The sequence below is a fragment of the Cupressus sempervirens genome, chromosome 3 (assembly GCF_028749045.1).
Source record: "Cupressus sempervirens isolate cs-2001-9-10 chromosome 3, ASM2874904v1, whole genome shotgun sequence".
NCBI lineage: Eukaryota > Viridiplantae > Streptophyta > Pinopsida > Cupressales > Cupressaceae > Cupressus > Cupressus sempervirens.
In genome coordinates, this window is record NC_143120.1 from 1,098,055,504 (window position 1) to 1,098,079,844 (window position 24,341).

The 24,341-nt window shown below is 37.6% G+C and overlaps 1 protein-coding gene across 1 annotated transcript in view; it reads right to left on the bottom strand.

Moving 5' to 3' along the window:
• Window positions 1–24,341, bottom strand: part of LOC149570611 (chaperone protein ClpB3, chloroplastic-like) — a 111,529-nt gene that overhangs the window by 48,765 nt on the left and 38,423 nt on the right. Inside the window, exon 6 of the mRNA XM_089823184.1 lies at window positions 15,621–15,771. Within this exon, the coding sequence (XP_089679310.1) occupies window positions 15,621–15,771 (151 nt within the window). The remainder of the gene's footprint in view (window positions 1–15,620; window positions 15,772–24,341) is intronic.

A 24,341-nucleotide genomic window follows, 5' to 3' on the forward strand; every position in this document is an offset into this window, starting at 1 on the left:
CTAGAGATTGATCGTGTAGAACTCTAAGTGAATTTACTTGTAGGATTGCAAATCTGCAAATTCGACCTATAACTTGCAGAGGGTTACGATCTTGCAGAAACCTACTTGTAAAGATGGTTCAAGAAAGAGGAAATGTTGATAATGCCATATGATACACTGAGACAAATTGCAACCAGATTAGATGTTGTGGAGATGGCCCAGAGGAGAGGAGCACATCTTGATGATGTGAGTGATGATGAAGCAGTAGCACCAAATCCTAATCCAGAACTTGAAGAAGATCAAGATGAGGCCAGATTGTTGAGAGTATTGTCTAGGGCACATTCAAAGCCTGCTATAGAAGTTCCTTATAATGGGAAATTGGACACCAATGTTGTGTTGGATTGCATCTCTGATATTGAAAAGTTCTTTGAGTATGAAAAATACTCCTAATAATAGGAAGGTGAAATTGGCAATCACTAGGTTGAAAGCTCATGCCTCACTATGGTGGGAGCATTTACAAACTGATAGACAAAGGAGAGGAAAGGAGAAGATCAGAACTTGGATGAAGATGGTGAACAAGGTAAAGAATAAATTCTTTCCTATTGATTACCAAGTTAGCTTGTTGCGAAAGACGCAAAATTTAAGACAAAAAAACATGACTGTAAAGGAGTATACTGAGGAATTCTATAGATTGGACTTCAGATCTAGACATGTGGATGATGATGTTGAGAAAATTGCAACATATCTAAATGGATTGAGATCTGGAATTCAAAATGAAATAAGTCTTGTGAAGTTGGAATGAGGAGATCTTGACAAAGAACCATGAACGAAGACAAAGAGGTAGAGGTGGTAGATTCTAGAGAGGCAGAGGTAGATCTTATGGAGAAGGTGGCAGATCTAACAATTTCGTGCAAGATAAGGTCAAATCTAAATGGAAGAATGATGACAAAGGCAAGACCAAGTGGAAAAGTAATGATTCTTACCGAGGAGGTACTAGTTCTCATCGAGGAAGAGGTAATTCTTATTCTAGAGGTGGATTTCGTGGTAATTGTTTCAAATGTGGTAAAGAAGGGCATAAATCCTTTAAATGTAGATCGTTTGAAAGTGGACAAGATAACAGAAATGTTGTGATTCAAGGAGAAACTGAGGGTTCACCAAGTGGACTTAAGGCTGGAGAAAATCTGATGGTGAGAAGAACCTTATGTAATAAGGGAAGTGTTGAGGAACCTGTCCTTAGGAGAAGTCTTTTCAAAACCAGATGTAAGATGGCTGGAAAATGTTGCAAGGTAATCATTAATAGTGGAGGTTCTACAAATTTGGCATCAAAAGAGCTGGTTAGAAAGTTACAGTTGCATAGGCTAAAGCATCCAAAACCCTACCATGTTTCGTGGATCAAGGATGAGTATAAGATATTGGTAAGTGGGCAATGTATTGTGAAGTTCAAGATTGGACATTACTTTGATGAAGTTTTATGTTATATTATGCCTATGGATTGTTGTCATATTTTGTTGGGTAGAGCTTGACAATATGATAGATATGCTATACATAATGGAAGATTGAATCAATATACTCTTTGGGTGAATGGGAGAAAGCAAATATTGTTGCCTTTGACTGAAAGTCCAGATGAGGTTAATTGTACTACTGTGAGAGTTTGCATGGTTAATGGGAAACAATTTGACAAAGAAATGAAAAGGAACCAAGTTTGTTTTGCTATAATTCCTAGAGGACCAAGTTTTGGTAGTAATGATCGAGTAGCAAAAGCTCGTAATGACCAAGTGACAGAAGAAACTGGTAGAGGCCGAGAACTAGCAGAAATTGAAAACTTGTTGAATGAGTATAAAGATATTGTTGAAGAGGATATTCGTGATGGTTTACTGCCAATAAGAAGTATAAGTCATTCTATGGATCTGATTCTTAGAGCTAGTTTGCCAAAGCACCATATAGATTGACACCTACAGAGAATGAAGAGCTTAACAGACAAGTGCATGAATTCTTGCAGAAGGTTTGATCAAAGAAAGTTTGAGTCCATGTGTTATACCTGTTGTATTGGCACCTAAAAAAGAATGGAGAGTGGAGAATACGTACTGATTCCAGAGCTATTAACAATGAAATATAGGTTTCCTATGCCAAGGATGGATGACATAATGGATTGTTTGAGTGGAGCAAAGTATTTTACCAAGATTGATTTGAAGAGTGGCTATCATCAAATCAGAATCAAAGAAGGTGATGAATGGAAACTTCTTTTAAGACAAAAGATGGTTTGTATGAACGGTTGCTTATGCTTTTTGGTTTGACTAATGCACCTAGTACTTTCATGAGATTGATGAATGAAGTTCTGAAAAGATTCTTGGGTAAGTTTGTGATTGTTTATTTGGATGATAAACTGATATTCAGTAAGACTAGGGAAGAACATCTTGAGAATGTTAGACAAGTATTACCGATACTGAAAGAAGAAAAGTTGATTAATCTGAAGAAGTGTTCTTTTATGCAAGAGGATATTGTATATTTGGGATTTGTTATTTCAACTAATAGTTTGAAGATGGATCCTAAGAAGGTTAAAGCAATTTTGGAATGGCCTACACCTAAAAATGTGGATGAGGTAAGATCATTTCATGGCTTGGCTAGTTTTTACAAGAAGTTTATAAGGAAATTCAGTTTTGTTTGTAATGCTATGACTGAGACAATGCGAGGAGATAAAAAGGAATTCAAGTGGACACATAGAGCTGATAACACTTTTGAAACTTAGAAACAAATGGTTGTTGAGTTACCTGTATTGGCTTTGCCTGATTTCAATAAGGTATTTCAAGTTGAATGTGATGCAAGTGGTAGTGCAATAGGAGCCGTATTAAGTCAAGAAGGTAAACCTGTTGCTTTCTTTAGTGATAAGTTGAATGATGCTAAAAGGAAGTTGAATCGTGGCCTTCAATGCATTATACACCTTCACAATTCATTTCAGGTCAATTGCATGGGAAGTAAATCAAATAGCAAGCTCAGGAACCTAATATTGTATTTCAAAAAATAAAAATTCCAAGTGGAACTTTAGAATATCTTCTAAATTATTTTTTGAACTCAATATATTATGCAAGAGCATCCTGGGTTGCCTTGTAAACTTGCACTTTTATTCATTCTACCAGTTGCTACCGTTGCTACCGAGTTCCAGTTTCCAGTTACTGTCGAGTTCTAGTTGTTGCCAAGTTCCAATTTCCAGTTGTTGTCAAGTTCCAATGTGTGCCGAATTATCCAGTATTGGCCAAGTGTTCCTTCTTGTGTCGAGTGAGCCTATTATTTGCTGATGCCCGGTTCCTTCTTTAGCCGAGTTGTCAGTGTTTTGGTTCTTGGTGGGAGGCCGACTTTCGTATTTAATTTGGTTCATGAATTTAATGATAGGATAACGTTTAGAGATGAGTGTTGACCATTTTGGGGCCGACCTTTCTTTGATGTAATGTTCTAGAGTCTTCTGTAAGCCGTTTTGGCAAGTACAAATAGAGTTCTTAGGCTTCGGTTAGAGGTAGAACTTAGAGGGTTCTGAAAAGTGGAATGCATATGTGTCTAGAAATGTGAATTTGAAGTTGGATCGTGGATCCTATAGTTGTATTTTGTATCTGACCATAACCCAGAAGGCCTTACAGCTGGGCATGTATGCTAATAATTGGATGAATCAATGAAAGTGTTTTGTTCTCTCTCTCCTTGGTGTTGTTCTCTATTGTTTGCTTCCACTGTGTTTACTCTGCAAGGTGGTTTGGATAGCGAGGTGTGCCCTTGGCCCTAGTTATTTCTTCCCTCCTTGGGCCAATATAAGAAATAAAGTAATGTAAGGAAAAAAAAAAATGTAAATTAAAAACTAAAATAAAGTAAAAGACAAAGTACTAAACTTCATGAATTATGGCAATCAAAAACATTTGGAGCTCATCAACCTTTGTGTATGGTTATTTTATCCACTTAACCTATGTGGCAATGTTCTCTGTCATCAAATTGAGTGAGTAAACAACAAATGGTGTTCAAAATAGGTGCTCATATCTTGCCTCAAACAAACACCCCCAAAGCTTTGTAATTTTTAATAGTATTCATTAAGACTTGGGCAACATTTTGAGTCTCAACCACCTAAGTGGGCTCTATAAGGGTACTAGCAATGAATTTTGCATTTTCACTTGTCCCTAAATTAGGGACTCCTTTTGAGCACACGGCAATGACATTACTAGGACCAACGATAACAGATTTCCACAATCCATGATATTATATTCTTGCTTTTGGGTAAGATTGTGTGTGAGTTTTTGCATCGCACACACACAATCTTACCCAAAAGCAAGAATATAATTACTAGGACCAATTTGCAATGTTTGCATCTGCAAAAAATTGTCACCCCTATTTAAAGTCGTAAATCCCTAATGTGTAAAACATCTAAAAAAAAATATTTCCCTTGGCCAACAAAGTAGTGTACCTAGCACCTAAAACCCTGTAGGTGCCTCACTTGTTCCCTTTGAAATTTCCTATCTTTAGTAGGACAATCTTATGAGGTAAAAGGGAAGTCCATTGGAGTATATTTTACTCTCAAGCATCGCCCCTCACTTTTTGTTTTTTTGAATACCCTACCTAGTTCGCCCACAACCTTGCTTCTTTTGTGGCAAAGAGAGAGACTACTATCTTCCTAGAAATCCATCTCACAAGAAATAGATGTACAGCACCCACTATCTAAGCACTTGAGGATAGAACAATAGGTGGCTTGCAAGATTTGATCTTAGCCTAAGGATGAGACCTCCATCTATATTTTTCAGCTGCACTATCTGCTTCCTATTAGTCTTTGATATATGCAAATATTTCTCCTTTTGAGAACCCAATTTTAGACAACACACCTCAAGCTCTAATTCATTGGTTGGTCATTGCACAAATCAACTTTCACCCATCCTTAGAAGCTTCCTATTGCTTCTTTTGAATTCAGTACAGCACCAAAGAACCTTACCTCTTGCAAGTTCGTCAGATGTCATTGAAGTGATGAAAATTGGTCAATTTTAAAAGCTCTATCTAACCCTTGGCCAACAAAGCTAGAATTACCTGGCCATTTCAGATTATGTGTCGCTAAAAATTTTTAAGTAAACAAATATCAGGAAAATTAAAAAAACAATGTTACCCTAGTCTATAATTGCATGCTATAAAATTAGGGTAATAAAACATAGTAGCATAACTGTAGAGTACTACTTGTTACAATAAACGAACAAGAAAAAGGAAAAAATATTAAACCAATTTTGAAAAAGAAAAATGAAAAAAAAAACTATTGTGGAGCTTGAAAAGAAATTTAAAAAGGCCTTACCATAACTGAAAAACCTTTCCTTGAATGAAGATACTGCTTGATGCTAGCTTTTTGATCTCTGTACCACCCATTCTAACACTTGTTGATGCATAGGAATAGCCCTTATAATGTTACACAAAAAGAGCTTGCATCTTGGAGAACCAACAAGAGATAGGAATGTACTTATGCTTTTTTTTCAATGTTGTTACTGACTTGCAAGTTGCTTTTTCAAGTCAACTAGGAATATTTTGGCTTTCAATGGGGGGTATTTATTAAAACACTTTGTTTTCAACCATGTTACTCCTCCCTGGATTTGGTCTAATTCCAGCTTGGGCTTGCCCATTTGGACCAGGAAAATCTTGAACATACCCAAGCTAAATGAGCAGTCCCTAAGATAAACCAGTACATGTTCACACAAGGTTTCTAGCAGAGAACAAAGATGAATAGGCAGAGATATCAAGGGTTTTTGAAACAACTTGAACACTAGATGACAAACATCCTTTATACTCTCAACTACATGCAGATGTATATATGAGTGTGCAACTGTACATTACAAAATGTGCATCTATGTGTGTACTTGCCCCGAAACATTATGCTGTTTACCGTACTGGTAAAGAAATCAATGCATACAGACAATGGAACAGAATAGCAAAATTATATTCGCATATGCCAGACATACATTATGCTTCCTAAGTAATAGAAGATCATTCATGATTTACAATGATCCCAGACAGGATATAAATACTACCGCCGAACCTTCCCGAAGGGTTCTGCCGGCCACAACATTACATCCACTACAAACTATTTACCCGTCGATACAAAATACAAAACATCGACGACAGTCAATCCGTCGGCTACAGAAACACCGCCGGAACCATCCAGTCGGCTGACACCATCCCCCCCCCCCAAAAAAAGTCATCTCCTAACGACTAACAAAATATCTGAGACAAATTAACAAACAAAATACATTAATGAACTAACTGCAACAAGAAAAATCCGCTTCTGCCACATCACTTTTACATTCATCCCGTTGCATTTGTAGTCTCTGCTAACACAATACTGTCTCCTCAAGCTGACCTTGATAGCCACCCGTGCTGCTTTCTTTGTCCAACTCCTCGGTACCTCGAGCCAAGTGTTGCTGCACTGCCTCCAACTGGATGATCAGCTCTATCCAAGCTCTCTATGCATCCACCAAGACAGCCTCATCGCCAACACTTGCTCCCACTGCCTCTGGTATACAACACTCTATGCTTATATCCGCAACTAATCAGACTTCTCACAACTAACATCTGCAATGACTGGGGGTCCAGGGGGCAACGCCCCTGACGAGGTCAAGGGGCAGTGCCCCCGCAGGGTCCTGGGGCAGCGCCCCTCACCGCCAAGACCAAATTAACACTTCGGAACCCACATAAAAATGCATGAAACACACTGTTTTTGCCATTTTCTGCCAATTCCAGACTCTTTCTAGTAACCATTGTTGCTTCCCCTTCCCTTTGGCATCATTTATTACTCATTCCGAACAACTTGAATTTGTCGTCGTTTTTTTTTTTTTTTTTTGTTTAAAGTTACTCGCTCGATGCTGTGCCTCTTTCCTATGTTGCCGATCCCTGCCAAGAGAATGATATTAATTCCTCTGAGTTGAATTTGTCCTTCAAGCTGAACTCAACCACCTTCGCGAGAGAACTAAAAAAATCCCGCATAAAACCATCCGCAGGACAAGAAAACTCCGAAGAAGACAAGCGTCCGCTACGAACAGAAAAATCCTTACGGTAAGGATTCGTATGCCGCCTCTGCATAGATCCACTCCCAACAGCCCGATACTGGAGCATTGACGCCAACACCCACAACCCTGCCCCCGACCTCGTCTATGGATTTGCGGAGCTATCTGCACCAACAATATCAACCACTATGGAATCACAGAGTACTAAATATTGCTCGAGTCCGCAGCAAGAACAAACGCCGAGAAGAAATCCGAGGAGAAGGCCGCGCGGCCACGGGAATCAAAATAAAACAATCCGCGGGTAGCCAAAAAAAAAATAGCCTTCTGCAGGAACATTAAAAAAACTCTGCGGGAGGTCCGAACAGCTGCCCGCGAGACACAGCCCGCGGACAAGCTGCCTGCGGGACATAGTCCGTGGACAGACAATCCGCGGGACCCTGTTCGCGGCAAAAAAAAAAAAAAAAATTATTTTTATTTTTATTTTTTTCAAAAAATATACAAAGCACCTCAAATTTGCCTCTAACCGTCGCCATTCGGCAACGACGAGGGAGTCCCCTTCTACGACAACGACAAAGTCTTCCTGACACCATATATTTTGAATTTGGATCCGTTGACTGCCGAAGGTACCTTGTGCCCGTCCAAAGTTGATAATCTGATTGCTCCATTGTAGCCGACCTTCCGAATCTGATATGGTCCAACCCATCTAGCCTTAAACTTTTTCACTTTGATTTCATTCCGACCGTCGTACGCCTTACGTCTATTCTGTGCCACCTCCGTCGCCCACTGTGCCTGCGGTCGTCGCGCAACTGGATTATTTCCTTGCTGTCGGTGCCTTTCCACTAATTTTATGCTGCGATGTAACCTTTTCTTTTCGCGCAGTCCATTCATCATGTACCAGACAGTGGGGTCTTTCATTTTTCTGTATTCAGATTGTATGTTCTTCCCCTCAGCTTCAGCCATGGCAACTTTTCCTTCTTCTGCTTCCCTGCATTCCTCCGAACATTCATTTTCCTGTGTTTTGTCACGTTCTTCGACCGTTAACATATTGCAACTCAGAAACAGTTCGTAGTCTTCTATCTGCCAGTGGAACAGGCCATTCACCGAGTCTAGGTCGTCGTCATTCGATCCTCCATCAAGTCTCAATACTCCTTCGTCTGGTTCCATTCTCCTCTTTCCTTCATCGTCACTTTTGCCGTCACTTTCTGAATCTGACGATGCTGCCTCCTCACCGACCATTTGTGTATGCAGGTCAATTGTGAATCTTTTGCCTCCGCGCTCCATTGATAGGGTATTTCGTTTCCAATCATGTTTTACTTTTGCTTGCACCAACCAATCCCGTCCCAGAATAGCATCATATCCTTTTCTTTTTAATGGAATGACCACAGAGTCCAATAAAAATGGTTGCGTTCCAATAGTTACCGATTGCACCTTCAAGATTCCTAATGGTTTGATTCCATGTTGGTCTGCCGTGAGCAACTGGAATGCAGGTGGCCACAATGTCGGCTTTCCCAACTTCTTCCAAGTATCCTCTGGTAACACATTCACGCCGGATCCTCCGTCGACAATTGTGTTTGTCAAAACCTTTCCCAAAATCCCCATCTCGACGATCGCCGAATGCCAGACATACATTATGCTTCCTGAGTAATAGAAGATCATTCATGATTTACAATGATCCTAGACGGGATATAAATACTACCGCCGAACCTTTCCGAAGGGTTCCGTCAGCCACAACATTACATCCGCTACAAACTATTTACCCGTCGGCTACAAAATACAAAACACTGACGACAGTCAATCTGTCGGCTACAAAAACACCGCCGGAACCATCCAGTCGACTGACATATGCAAGTGATAAACCTACACAAATACGGCTAGATATAAATTAGGTATAGAATTGATATAAATCAGGTATAGAATTGCTCTTAAGTTTTTTTAAATTAAACAAAGATTCATATTTGGGATTTTCCTTTTGTTTCCTGTCAAATGCAAGTACCGCATTCACAAATAAGAAACATACACAAAAACCATAACTTTTGTTGTCTTCTAATTCCCTAGCAATTTATTTAAGCATCTATTTCAAAAAAATTATATTACTCAATTTTTAGTGACGTGATACTTTCCATAAAGCATGTTTAACTACTTGGAATGAGCATGTGGGAGTGGTGACAAAATCTGAAATAGAGATATTAAATTTTAGGGCAATGGAGGATAATAGTAATGTCCTCTACAAGAACCTTACTTAATTTGCCCTAAATTTTCCTAATTGTGGTTTGGACGATGCTTGGAATGTGTATTGTCAAAGTAGTATCTTAATCTTGAACCTGCAACTATGTTAGTATATAAAATCCAAAAATGTACACAATCTTCAAGATATTCAATAGATGCTTTTAAAGTTCTATCCAAATCATTCATTGCTACTATTGAGCACCCATGGGAGATCATGCAAGGTGCCTTTGAGCCTATCCAACAAGTTTAGGGTCCAAAAGTACAACCACCATAATGCCTCTTACTTAACCCTTCAGAGTTCAAGGGCACGAAAGCACAACCATAATATTAAATCTTACTTAACTCTTTGAAGTTCAAGGGCATGGAAGCACAACCACCATATTGCCTCTTGCTTAACTCTTTAGAGTTTGGGGACATAGAAGCACATTTATCATTTGACATCCTACTTAACCCAGATAGATCTTCAACTACTTGCTCTCCTTACATTTATAATATCTCCCTCCATAATGGGATGGCCAATTGGATGAGAATTTTAAGGGAACATACACACACAAAAAAGCACGCTTGGTCATTTGACATCCTACTTAACCCAGATGGATCTTCAACTACTGTATCTCCCTTCCATAATAGGCTGGCCAATTAGATGAGAATTTTATATATATATATATGGCAAGGAATTGTTCTATGCATTAGGTTTATTAACACAACACCTGTAGTGCCTCTACCATTTGATTTATGTAAGTCATCCTGATGGATGCAACCTTGTTGATCTTTCTGTGTGAAGTGATCATGTTTGGGACGATGAGTGGTCTACACTCTTGGGGTGATTGGATTTATGTTACTGTATCAGTTGCTTTAATTATGCTGATGGCTGATTTTTGAGATTATGATGTGTTAGATGGTTTCACTAAGGTTTGTGCCAATGGTTGCCAAGATTGATGTGGTGTCATGATGTTGTTTCATAATTACCCTGAGATGTGTGTAGAGCTTGCACTATGTATTATTACCCTGCTACACTGACTAGGTTCATGTAGTAACGGTTAGTCATGTTTATGACTGGGTTTTCTTATGTGTTTTAAGTGCCTTTTTATGTTGTTTAGACAACCATTATTAAAATGCTTAAATAATTGGAAATGAATTGTCCATATTGGATCCTCTGGTTATGTGCTACGGATATTTACCTTGTTATATTTTGATCCAAGAGATACTTGTTACGCATGTTATGTTTTACATTTGAGATGACCTGAGGGTCAGATATTATACTTTGATTTCAGTATCTTAGATGTTAGACTCCTATGTTGTTCAATTTATCATAATCGCATGATGATGCCATTTTGAGATGACAGTATGTGTTAAGATGATATCTGGTTATTCGTTAGTTGGACATATCTCTGATTATGTTAGATGTGGATTTAATGCTTTGGTGATTTATTTCATTCTTGCTTTGATATGCTTTATGCGAATGCAAGTGATGTAAATGGATTATTTCAATACATTCGAGTAAATGGTTAAATTAGGTATTTAATGCAATTATTGCTTCAACTATGTTATTACATGTAATTGCACTTGATTGTAGTGTGCAGGATTTATATCCTGCAATGGCATATAGAGTCTATGATTCAGTTGTTCATATTTTACCAATGTCGTCCATGTATGGTGGACATATCTTATTTAAATGTTTTAATTAAACTTTCTGGTGATTTAATAAATTCGGACTCATTTGCATTATGTGACTAGACCTGTGAAATGTGTCTATGCATTTAGAGGTTCGCACTATCACGAAAGTTGTTAAGGATATTTCTGTGTTTTTGGGTTTTCGGGCTTTATTTAATTGATTTTTAATTTCTAGCAGCTTTGCCATAGATAAATTCCAATTACTTGGAATAGCCTATTTTCGTTTGGGTCGATTTGGGGTTTAACTAGGTTGGCTGGTTATTTGCCCTAATCAATTATTCACTCGAAAAGTGAATAGTTATTGAAAAAGGAATTTAATTCCTCACTTCTCACATTTGAATTACAAAGTTCGGAGAGTAAAACCCAAAATCCTCTTCATGAGGAATTACTGTTCTATTCGTTGTGGGAGCTATGGCCATGGGATCGTCATGAGATCAATCTCGTTGGATCCAGCTCGGGGAGACCTTGGGTTGCCGCGATTTTCAGATACTTCTGCGGGATTTTTATTTTATGGTTCACGTTCCCGTTTTGCCCCTTTTGGTTGCAAGGTAAGACTCTCCAGTTTTAATGTTTCTGCTCCACTTCTACTTTTTTTTTTTTGTAGTTGTTTGTTAGGAGGCTAAGAACTAGTGTTCCCCTCTGTTTCTTTATGCTAGCTCTACCCAATTGGTCGTGTATGAGCATTTCCTTGTTTTTCGAGATGAGGGTTTATGCTGATTGTTTTTGCATAAAAACTCCAAACCCAATTTTTATTTCATATTTGTGGCGTTTGTGCCCTAAGACCAAATGGGTTTTAATTTTGAAATTTTTGAGTTGAGGTTTTTCGCCTCAATTTGTGTGCCATCCAATTTTCTCAAGTTTTCTTGGCATGGTGTTGATCGTGGATTTAGATTATCTGTAGGATGTCAATCCAACCATTGTTACATCTTTATGTTTGCATTGGGATGTGTGTCGCATTTGTACTCTCGACATTGTGTTCAGTTGAGTGATTTTTATCCCTGGTGTTATTGTTTCCTTTGGACCCTTGTTGCTATTTCGTGGACACTAGGATTCGTGTAGAATCCATTCTCCTGAACTGAGGCCGGTTGAGCAAGTCCGTGATGTTTGGTCTTGTTGCATCATTGGGATTTGTGTAGAATCCATCCTCTCGGATTGAGGCCAGTTAATTGAGTTCATGATGTATGGTTTTATTTTTCATTGGGATTCGTGTAGAATCCATACTCCCAAGCTTGTATTCGGTTGACTGTTATTTTGTTGTGTTCTCATCCAGCCATTGTTTTATGATCTTCGTTATAGTGGTGCGCAACACATGAGCATGTGCACGTGCATTTTTCGGGTGACTTGCGAAGACCAAACTCCCGGTTGTATTTCGGTGGAGTTATGTTCATTGGGGTTGGGTTGGAAACTTGCATTGCCTTTGGGCACTCATCATGTGATGAGCACGGGTATATAGAGTAGACAGTGGAGGGGCTTCTCTCACAACCTTGGTGACTATTTTCCCAATTGGCATGAAGAAGTTTTAAAACAAGTGATAACTAAATTAATTAATGGGTAATAAAACTTAATTCAAAGAAGTGAATGCCTGTATAGTATTTTCGAAGGCATGACATGATGGTTTCTTGAGGGATTCATTCCACATGGGTGTGATGGTTTCCTAAGGGATTTGTTCCGCACCAGTGTGATGGTTTCCTGAGGGATTCATTTCGCACCTGATTTTAGTGTGACAATTTCCTGAGGGATTCGTTCCGCACATGATTTTAGCTTAGGCTTTCCAATGCCAAGCGACTCTCCACTTTGTCAATCCCTCCATAGTTATCCATCAAGTGTCTAACCAGGACCTATAGTACTTGCATTGTGTCATGATCTTGGTTGCAGTCCTCTTTACTATCTAGCTTAAGTGTTAGCCATGGACGTTTGTTTTATTTGTGTTTGTGGTTGGATCATTATCTCCATCAGCTATGGGTTCCACATGATTGGGAGGTGAAGCTACCTATACTAATGCTAGGGACCGGTGTACAGAGATGGTCTATTATTCCAGTGCAACCGTTGTTGGATGTTTTCACTTGGTACTTCAAGTTTCGGAGTATGCTTTCTTGTGATTTATGCTTTCATTGGAATGCTTGGATATCATGTTTAGATGATGTTAGTTTATTTGACGCATTCCTATATTATGATGTTTAGCATATAATTAGATGTTGTGATTTGCTTAGTTGGATTATCTACTGCTTATTGGATTAGCATGTTAGATTTCCTGTTCTTATGATGTTATTACACTTTAGTAGTGACGTCCTCATAAGACAACTCTGACTATCTAGTTGGTAGTTTGGGATGTTACGCGTAGGGGATGGCTAGGGCCTTTGAGATCTCATGATGCTATTATGGTTCGAAGGAACCGCGCACTTTGTTATTTCAATACATTGCAACGTTGCTTTCAATCATTTCCCTTCACTGCTATGTTAGATGGTTACATGCAATTTCCGTCTTTCAGTTATTTCATTCAATTGTCTTCGCCTCGATTGCGGACCCGATACTCCTCGATGTGGAGAAATTTTATTTCCTAGCTTTTTATCTTTATGTTTTCTAACTGCTTGTTTTGTATACTCACATGAAATTGTAATTTCTCACGCGAGAATGCAAGAGCTCACGTGGTGTGTTGGGTTTCCTAATGCAGCTTATAGTTCATCCTCGCGTGAAACCCAACACCAATTTAGGGTGCTTTGGCTACTGGGCCAAGCAAGTCCTTGCGCAATTGGGCAGATCCTTGTATGGCTTGCTGTCAATTGTAATTCCTCGCATGAAACACAAGGGGCATCTCCACTGGTTTTCAGGAAACACAATTTGATGTTTTGAGTACCATTTGGGTTTACTGGATTTTCCATGCGGTGACAGATCGAAATTTTTGTGTTTTGATGTCGTCTTTGGTTTTCGTCCTTCAATTTGGTTGTGTCAATTAAGCAGTGGCATTTGGAGATCCGTTGGTTGTTGGGATTGTTGGTGAAGTCTTCCATTGCAATCTTTGTGATCCTTGTATGATGTTGTCTTGTGCATTCATACTTGTAAAAAAAATTATCTTGGCTTGTTTTGAATCCTTGTTCCAAGGATCTCCAAGCGGGGCATTACAACACATTTCAAACCCTTATTAATTTTTCTGAAAACAGATTAGTGTATAAAAATGCAATTTAATTATAACAGAGAATGACTGATCTGATATATCGTAAGATTGGAAGGGAGTCCCACCTTTTAACTATTTCTACCTTTTTGAAAGAGCCATCCTTAATTGCTATCTTTTAAACATAATTATTTTTTTCTATTTCCTCAAGTAATTTATTTTTCTTACTCTGCATTCTCCTAATTGATGATTGATTCACTCCTTTTAGACATTTATCCAATTCCCCAATAGTCGTAAGTCTTTATTCATGCCCTTTGACCATCAAACTTAATTATTTATAATTGTATTATATTTTATTTAAATTTATATTTATAATTGTATTATATTTTATTTAAATTTATATTTATAATAGTATTATATTTTGTTTTTGTTTTTAATACTTTTACTTATTGTTATCATTTATTAATAAATCCTTTTCCAACAAGAGGGCATTACAAGATATCATTAAATGCTTAATGATTTCCTTCAATGGTTTCTTGTAAATCATTTGTATATTCAACAAGAAGCAATGCAAATAATTTTTAAATGCAGCACAAAGTATTAATGGAACACCCACAGTTTAGAAAGAGATTTTGCCCTTGGAAGACTAAAACCTAGCAATAAGAACCTATTGTATCAACTGTTTGAACTAAATATGATATTTCTCACTCATGCTTAACCCTAATCCATGTGTGAGTACTTACATCACTGTAAGCAGTATAACAATAAAATGGGTATCAAACAAGATTGTATGGGTACAGGGGTACTTGGGTACTTAGGGTACCAATACGGGTACGACAATTTTCCAAAATAGGGGACAGGGATACTTAGGTATGTCAAGCTTTCTTATTAGATATAATTTAATATTTATAGAAAATCTGAAAATATAAGTCATGACAATGGTTTTTCAAAGCAAGAACAGTGATAGAGTTTATTGTTCTCAGCTTCAGATTTGCAATATGCTTGCAAACAGAAACAAGAATATATGATAAATGTTTAGATGCTTAACAGAGAAGGCAAACTTTAAAAATGAACAATAAGACCATAAAACATATAACAATGACATATTGCAAATGATAAACTTCTGACTTGAACATAGATATAGTTTACTGTTAATCAGTACTGTATCAAAGTTTCAAACTGATTACGTATTCAATTAAACTTGATAAACAACAAGCTGATACGCAAACAAAAATCAGAAATCTTAATCAAGGTCCTTAGCAATGATACTCTCCACTGGGTACCTGGTACTTGGGCTACCTGTACCCGATACTTGGGTATGAAGGTATGTGTCCCGAGGGTGTGGGTACACATACCCATGCAACCTAGGTATCAAACCATAGACCAATAAAACCACATATAACAGCAAAAATGTTTTCCTCTAGCCACCATAATTCCCCATATCCCCTAGCCAAACCTCAGCCCTAGACCCTACATTGTACGTCAAAGTGTCTATAAGGGTGCAATACATGCAAAACATACATGTGCCCAATAAATTTAGTGTGTTCATAGCTGTTATAACTAGTGAATCTAAATACTTGAAATCATCAAATGCAAAGATGGCGACGTCTAATTAGCGGTTTTCATACCTGCTCCAACAACAGTATGAATCTCATCAATAAAGAGAATGATTTGTCCATCTGAATCAGTAACTTCCTTCATTACAGCCTTTAGCCTGTCCTCAAACTCCCCTCGATATTTTGCTCCAGCAATCAGTGCTCCCATGTCAAGGGAAATCAACTGCAGGGCGAAAACAGAAAATTTATTAGCCTTTAAAAAAAAAATCTGCAATCCCAGTAAATATCTGAATTTTCTGCTTAAATTGACTTGAGACGTTCTATAAAATTTGTATTATGGTTTATCTTTTAAAGTGTGAAAATTTTGCTTCAAAAATAGATAAAATGACATGGAGCACCCAAAAGATTAGCATGGAAATATTAAATCTGGACTTCATAAAGGATGGAACCAGGAAAACATTCACAACATTAAAACAGATATTCAACAATGTCTTGAGCTTCTAACATAAAGGAATTGAGCGATAAAAAATGTTATTCCAATCAACTTGAATCGAGGAAAAATCCAACTTGTAGAATTCAATATAATCATGGAGGAGGAAGATAAATAGCATTTATCATTAGAATTTATAGGTCATTCCAAAACTATTTTTTTCTCTAGAAGTTCACAAACTTAAAGCTCTTCAGCAGCCTCCTTATTCTCCTCCTGTGCACTTAAACATTTAACCACCTTTGTTACTTTAGTCAATTTCTATAAGGACCTTGGTTTTACAAGTAGATCACTGTCTTAGAATGTAACCTATTTCAATAATACATATTGTCAAGGATTATGCTAAAATGACAAATACCTACCTATTCCCTGCCTCATTATGCCTTGTTTTAGTGACAAAATAAATTATGACATCCTCTTCCAACTTCCCAAAAATTTCTTCTCCGTCATTTGTACCTTTGCCTCATTTCACCATTCACTCAGTGGTCTCCTCTAGCCATTCTTCTTTGTGCTCTATTCCACCCCCTAGCACCATTCACAACCTCAAATGTGTTGATGCTACTATAGCAATGGTTGGATTCCTTTAGGCAGACACAGATAACATGAAGGTTGTGATAATATAATTATATTGATATTTATTGATAATATAATATAATAATTATATTGATATTTATTGATAATGTTGTAATTCTTAGCTGGGTAGATTGTGTTACAATTTTTGCATCAACGTTTCAGATCACACTCTGTGATCCTTCAGCTCTCTCATCCTGATGATGGATCATAGAGTGTGATCCGAAACGTTGATGCAAAAATTGTAACACAATCTACCCAGAAAACACAGCTAAGAATTCTAATGGATTGTGGAAAACTACTATCTACAATGTTGTAATTATATTATTACTGAGATAATATAATTATATTGTAATATCACTGTGACATAATGATTATAATATAATATAATAATATAACTGTTATCTCCAAAATCTGCACCCTCATGCTTTAAGTCCTGAAACCCTCAGCAATTTTGGAGAAACGTAAGATCAATTAGAGGTTGTGGGTAACCTATGACCTTATTGAACCTTTGGATTCTAGGCCGGTTCCTATCTAATATCTTACCTATACTAATAAAAGACGTGAAATCTGTATGGAAAAGGGTAAAAGAGGTAAAGTTGAAAATGGAAAACCTATATGATGAAAACTAAGGTGATACACCAAAAATAATAACACAAATTACTGTCGTACTCATAACACAATGAACACTTTGAATTGATAATCACAAAAAAAAAACCTTGAAGGAATTGTTAATCCACATAAATAATTTACGAGAAGGCTAAAAGATGAATATATGAAAGGAAATAAATCACAATCCAATATATCGTCAAGGAAACACAACTCAAAACCTATGAATAATAGATATCAGACATAGAAGATGCAAAACAAGACATTACCTAAACAGTTTATAAATAAAACACAACTAGATAACATCAATCACTAGAAAGCATACAACCAAATCTTTTACCCAAAAGTTGAATCCAATGAACATTATATTACGATCAAAGGCCCAAATAACAATATCTCTAGAGGCATAATATCTCAGAAAATTCGATAAAAAGATGCCAAGGACAAAAATCACATGTGCACCTCTCTCCTCTGAAAATCCGAACCCCTTCTCTATAACAAAGAGGGGTATATAATAATAATTAAACAACACCACCTTCCCACAAAATCAAGAAGTGAGGGTCGAAATTTTTAGCAAACTGCTCACAAAAATAGTCTAAAGGCTCCAAAAACATGACACATTCACTCCAAATTGTGCCTTGATCAACTACACATGTAGACAAGTCCAAGAAGACTCCATAAATGTCAAAAATAGCTCCATAATTGACTCCAAAGTCAAGAGTCTGATCTGAGAGTTAAAAATAGTAACTGAAACACCTCCCTTAAAATTAGGCATTTAATAACTTCAACTCCCTCTTGACAACACTTAGTCCATGATAACTTAACCATCTTATTCCCCTTTTCCTTTATAATTTTAATTTTCCACCCTATTACTTTTGCATTTTAATATTTATTATTAATTAGTTAACTTATAAGATATCAACTGAATTAATAATTACAGTTTAGAATAATAATGCAATAAGGTTTATTTAATAATAGCATAGACTTGACTAAACCAAGTCATACATTATCACTAAAATAAAATAAAATTAATTACATCTCCCTTATCAAAAGAAAACTTGCGGACCAAAAATCTTCATGCAATTTGATAGAGGAGCCATCAAAAAGGTAAAACATAGTTATTTTCAACATTTCGAGAGCTATAGAAAAAGGGCCTAATTGAAAGGGTTTGAAACCCTAGCTAAAATAGAGGAAAATCTAGGTTTCTCTGCAATTTTTATGGACTTTCTCTTGATGTCATGAATGTTGGTATTGAGGCCTTGTTGCTTGGTCGTCTCCATGTCGTTACTTGCTGATCTCCTAAGTTGAATGTAGTTACTATCTTTCTCTTCTCATATGACTTTAGACGCCATGTCGCTGTGACTGCTGGTTTATTCTTGCTCTACTTGCCATGAATACTGTTGATTGTCTGGTTGTTGTATGAAGTTCTGCAGCTTTGAGTTTTGGTGATTTTCTTTGCTAGAAGTAAATACGGCTTGTTCTGATGCTGTGAGCCATTTCCATGAAGCCATAACTGTTGGGTCTTCATTGCTTAGAGATTTCATGACTAGCTACGGCTTGTGTTGCATGATTTGCCCCTGCTGTTAAATTTCAGCCATGATTGGAAGAAAAAATTAAGTGTGATTCTTTTTCTTTACACTTCTTCTCTGTTGTTACAGAATGATTTTTTCCTTCTTAGTTTGATGTATGTGAGAAGAAAGAGAAAATGAGTTTTGATGAAACCCTAGCCACGATTATGCTGGTTTTCTGTTGTGTTATGGAACCTATTCTTTGAATTTTCTGGTGATTATCTTCCCCTGCAGCCATAACATGCTATTCAGATTTTGACTTCGTTGTTTAGATACAATGGCTATTTAGTATTGTCATGATCTTCTGAGATGTTTTCCTTTGATTGCTGGAGTTATCGTTGGAAAATATGGAGTTGAACTCACTGCCATTTTCGAGCAGCATCCTGGAATGTAGTGACTAAACTGTCCAAAATTCTGCACATTTTTTTGACGAATTTCTGTTATATTCCTTTTACATCCATGGATGCCATTCTCATATTTGAGGATCTCAAAAATGAATACATGTTCTGTTGTTCTGAAATTACGTGATATTTTGGTCATTGTTAATCATAAGATTTTCCATGTACCTGCCTCTACTGCAAATTGTAAAAAATCTGAAAAAACTTATTTCATTATTTGTCTGCTTCAATCCTGGATAGATTTTAGGTGTTCAAACTTACAGCAATAATGATGAGTGAAGTGTGTATATCAGTCTGATTTAAATCATATCTATTTAGCTCCATCAAACTTTCTTCGCATCATCTATATGCTTCCTTCCTGTTGTACATACTTGAATATTTTACTATTAACTGTAGTCTTACTTTTCATTCTAACTCATCCTGTTAGCAACTTGTATTGTTCTCTTTCTACAACTTGATTAGCCTCTTTACATATTTTGACCCTGTGTATTTCATACTCCTTTATTTATTTCAAATCTGCACTCTGATACTTACTGAATTCTGAAAATAATGTTCCATTTCCTAAGCGGGCAAAACCGTTCTCTCTTGTTCAACATATTTATTTGTAGAATGCTCTGCTGCAACTTGATACTTTCTGTTACTCTATCTGAAACAAAAGGTTTCAAGCCTATTCGACTTGTCCCTTCAATGTTTCGCCTTTCTGATTATTGAAAGCAAAAGGTTTCAAATCACAATGACTTGTCCCTTTAATGCTTTTGTTTTCCTATTATGAATTAGCAATACACAATTAATTCAATCTGTTATGATCACGTTGCACAGGAAACAAACATGTTGATAATAAAGCATTTATCGTGACTGTTTTCCTTCTCTGTTGATGTATGTTTTATTTTGCTGAGAAGAGTAGCATGTTAGGAATGTGAATGCGAGGCGAGGTGAGGTACTAGCATTGCTTAGATCCACTGGATCTAACAACCTTTTTCTATGAATGCAGGGATCGGATGCATGGAAGGGAGGCAATTCGAGTCAACGAATGGATGGAAGCGGATGGATGCAACTCAACCAGTCATTACGAGCAATGACTGGTACCCATGACCTTTCCTCTCTTTATACTTCTTTCATGTTATTTATTTTGGTAGCATAGGAATATATATCAGTAGATAGGAACTACTCTTACGGTCAGATGGGTGAGAGAAATTCACTTTCAGGCTTCAGCATCTTAATTTCATACTTGTAAATATCAATTGTACCATCATGGTGAATAATACAAAGACATTATCTATTATTTCAATACGAATGAAAAATGCTTCTTTTTTGCAATTTTGAGTATGACTTTGAAAGTGATAAAAATGTACGTTTTATTCCATTTGATTTTCCAGAACTGAATGTTAACATGTGTGAAAATTGAGTCGCAATAATAATTGTAATATAATATATATAGAAAGATCAAATCTTCCTCTTGGTAATGGAAAATGAATAATAATTGAATACAATTGCAAAGTGACATACCACGATGCTCAGAGGTGACAATAGCATACCATGTATGGCTGGGAGGGCAACAATGGAGGTATTGCCTGTGGTTAAACAAGCATTTTAAAAACATGGTATCAAAGCAAAGCCTAAGAGGAATAATCAGGCACAAAGTCAAAGCAATACAGATATTTGAATGTTGTCAAATAGAAGACGACCATAAACGGAGATAATATAATATACCCGAGCCATTACACAAAAACTTGTTACAAGATATGATAATCATTGGAAATTATCTCACTCGTCAAATGTGGACAAGAGATGAATAGGTCAAAATTTGAGTCACACCCATCAGGACCCCAAAAGCGCAATTGTTAATTTGCTCATAAAATCAAAAATAATATTACGTGACAACTTGGTACTAGTGTCATCATATATAAAGAATACATAGGTCAATAGTATAGTGAAAAGGATGAAAAAGTGATCGCCTCTATCACTTATCAACTGAATAGGTATGCCATATCGTGTGATGACTTGTTCATACAAGAACTTAGTCGTACTGATTGCAAAATTATTAGGTAGTCCCTATGACTCTACCCATTTTGTCAAATACTTTGTAGCTACCACTATGTATCAACAGCGCTGGGCCCTACTCACCTTCAGTGGACCAACGAAGTCTAGTCCCCAACATTCAAACAACTCCTAGGCGTGGGATGGGTTTAATGGCATGAAGTCCCTCTTGAGTGGTTTGCTGGCTCTCTGGCATGTATCGCAGCTCAACACCCATTCTTGTGCATCGTTGTAAAGTGTGGGCCACCATAACCCAGAAAGTGGAACCTTCCATGCTATTGTGTCAGGTCCCATGTGGCCACTTGTCGGTCCTTCATATGCTTCCCTTAGAACACTTCGCACTTCTTCCATTACACATTGTTGTACTACTTGATCAGGACCCATCCTATAGAGAAGCCCATTTATTAGTTGAAAAGTCCAACTCCTTAAAACTAGCTTCCGCCATTCGCCTGGCGGCATCTCTCTTGGGACTTGAGATGTTGATAGATACTCCCTTATGGATTTGTACCATCTTGGAAGAATGGCGATTCTAAATAAGTGTGCATCTAGAAGATCATCATTGACCCCTTCCGATGGCTCCCCAAACTTGATCCCGGAGAGCTGGTCAGCAATGACATCACTCTTCCTGGGTCGCACGATGATGGTGAAGGTGAATACCTGTAGTAGCAACAACCATTTGCTAATTCTGCCTTGGATGATTGGTTTTTTCACCAAGTACATCAACACCTAGTGGTCCACGCAAAAGAAAAATGGTGTAGCCAATAAGTAATGTCTAAACTTTTGTACTGATTACACTATCCCAAGAGCCTCACTTTCAATGGTGCTATAATTCCTCTCAGCTTTTGACAGTAGTCGACTTGCGACATACATTGGGTGATTGAGGCCATGATCACCAGTCTGCGCCAACGTTGCACCTATGGCAAAGTTTGAAGCATCCACGTGGACATGGAACTCCCTATCCCAATTTGGATACGTTAATATGGGTGCTCCCAGCAATCTATTCTTCAATTTTGTGAAGGCGATCTCTTGCTTAAAAGTCTAGATTTATGGTTCTCCTTTCTATGTCAACTTGTCTAGAGGCAAAGCAATTCAGGCATAATTCTATATGAATCGTCTACAGTACCCAATATGTGCAAGAAAGGACTTGACTCTAGATATGTCCGTCGAGGCTTCCATTTCCACTATCACCCTTACTTTATCAGGGTTCGTCTTTAATCCTGTCTTGAAAACAATGTGCCCAAGTAGTTTTCCTTGAGGAAACATGAACCGACATTTCTTTGGATTCAATGCTAGCCTTGCCCGTCGACACCTCTCCATACATACCTAAAGTTGTACACATACACTCTATCCTCCACCACAAAAGTAGTTTTCAATTTGTATTCTTTAGCAATGGAGATCTGGTTATAGTGAGAGAATCCATGCATGAAGGAATACATCTTGTGTCCGGCCACTTCTTCCAAAATCGTGTCGGTGAACGAAATTGGGAAGGGATCTTTTATTGTGACCGTGTTTTGGCATCGAAAGTCCACACATATCCGATCACCAAACCCGAGCACTTCATCAAGTCAATTTGACCCGAATGTAGAGGAGAACAAAAATCTACTCCTAAAGTTGCAACAAGAAAGACAATTCAGGTAGATTGGCCAAGTATGGGTAGACTAGGTGAAAGTTCAAGGTCCCCCATTAGTTGAAAACATGGGAAGTCTAGTGTTGGATGCTCACAAGCTCAGGGAGGTAGCTTCAAATTGTTGTCTGGCAAAAAGGGTAGTTAGACAATTATCGGTGCAGACACGATTGTGTTGTTTCATTGGCACCATTTCAGACATTATAAATGTCGTGAAAACTTATGTATTTTGGCATCATTATCATTGTTTGAAACACTTATGTATTTTGGCATCATTATCATTGTTGTGTACAAAAAGCACTTGATAATAAATAATATTTTCCATTGAATATATGTTTCTTTCCTGTTCAGCTACGGGGTGAACATATGGCGTCATTGCTAGTTCGAATTTGGAAGTAGTATGCAAGGACAAAAAAAAATGGGAAGAATAGTACAAGACAACTGGAAGACAAATGACAATGGCGAAACAGAAATTTTTGAAGGAGAGCACGAGGCAACGCAGAACTTTCACATTTTGTATCACATAGCTCTGGAAACTTTCGTACGAAGAGAAGCCATGGAGAATGGGGTTACAACAAACAATGTCTGGCATGATATGCACGCGAGCCCAACCATGAACAAATTTTTGGACCAACTTCCCTATCTAATCGCACAAGCCTACTTTTGGCACAAAAGAGACGTTGGGAGGAAGCAGAACAGGAGGAACGATGTCAAGAGACCCTCAAGAAATTCTATGAGAGAGCCACACAACGTCAGAAAACTGAACCATGAGCTATTGTGCTATGGTGTCAAGGGCACTCAAAAGTCTGTAAATGTTGTCGCATAAGTCGACACATTATGTATACAGAGTAAATAAATGAATGACTGTTTTGTTTTGTTTTGTTTAATAATTGTATATGTCAAATGCCCAATCTTTTAAATAAGAATAGGAATTCGAGGGGAGAAATCGACAAATTACAAACCGTGCGTGGCGAAGCCGAACAATGGCGGAGAATAAGACAAATTGTCGATGAACGGACTAAGGGGCAATCAGAGGAATCACCTAATGTGGTGGTCGTAGCGGGGTTCACAGGAACCAACGAAGGGTGTCATAGTTCGCCGGAATGGCGAGGACGGAGCAATGAGGAGTTGCTCAAGGAAACTAGGCATGGATTAGTAGTGCTTGAGGAGACAAAGGAGCAATTTTTACATTCATCATGTACACCACTACGATAGGGAACCTATGAAGAAGTAGGAAAGGAGGTGAGCCCAACAGAAGACACCAGGGCAAAAAGGAAGTGTCGGAGCGGCATTGCACGGTGGTCAAAGTAACCCACTAGGACCAACTTCGAATAGTTCAACGACACAATCTAGTGGTAATCAAAGGGCAAAATACACAATGTCTCCAAAGCAAAAACTTCCAAAGTTCATAGGTGACGGGAAGGAAGATCCCATGTGGCATTGTCATACGTGTGAAACAATATGGACCGCCATCTTGGTCACGTATGCGGATGAATGGCT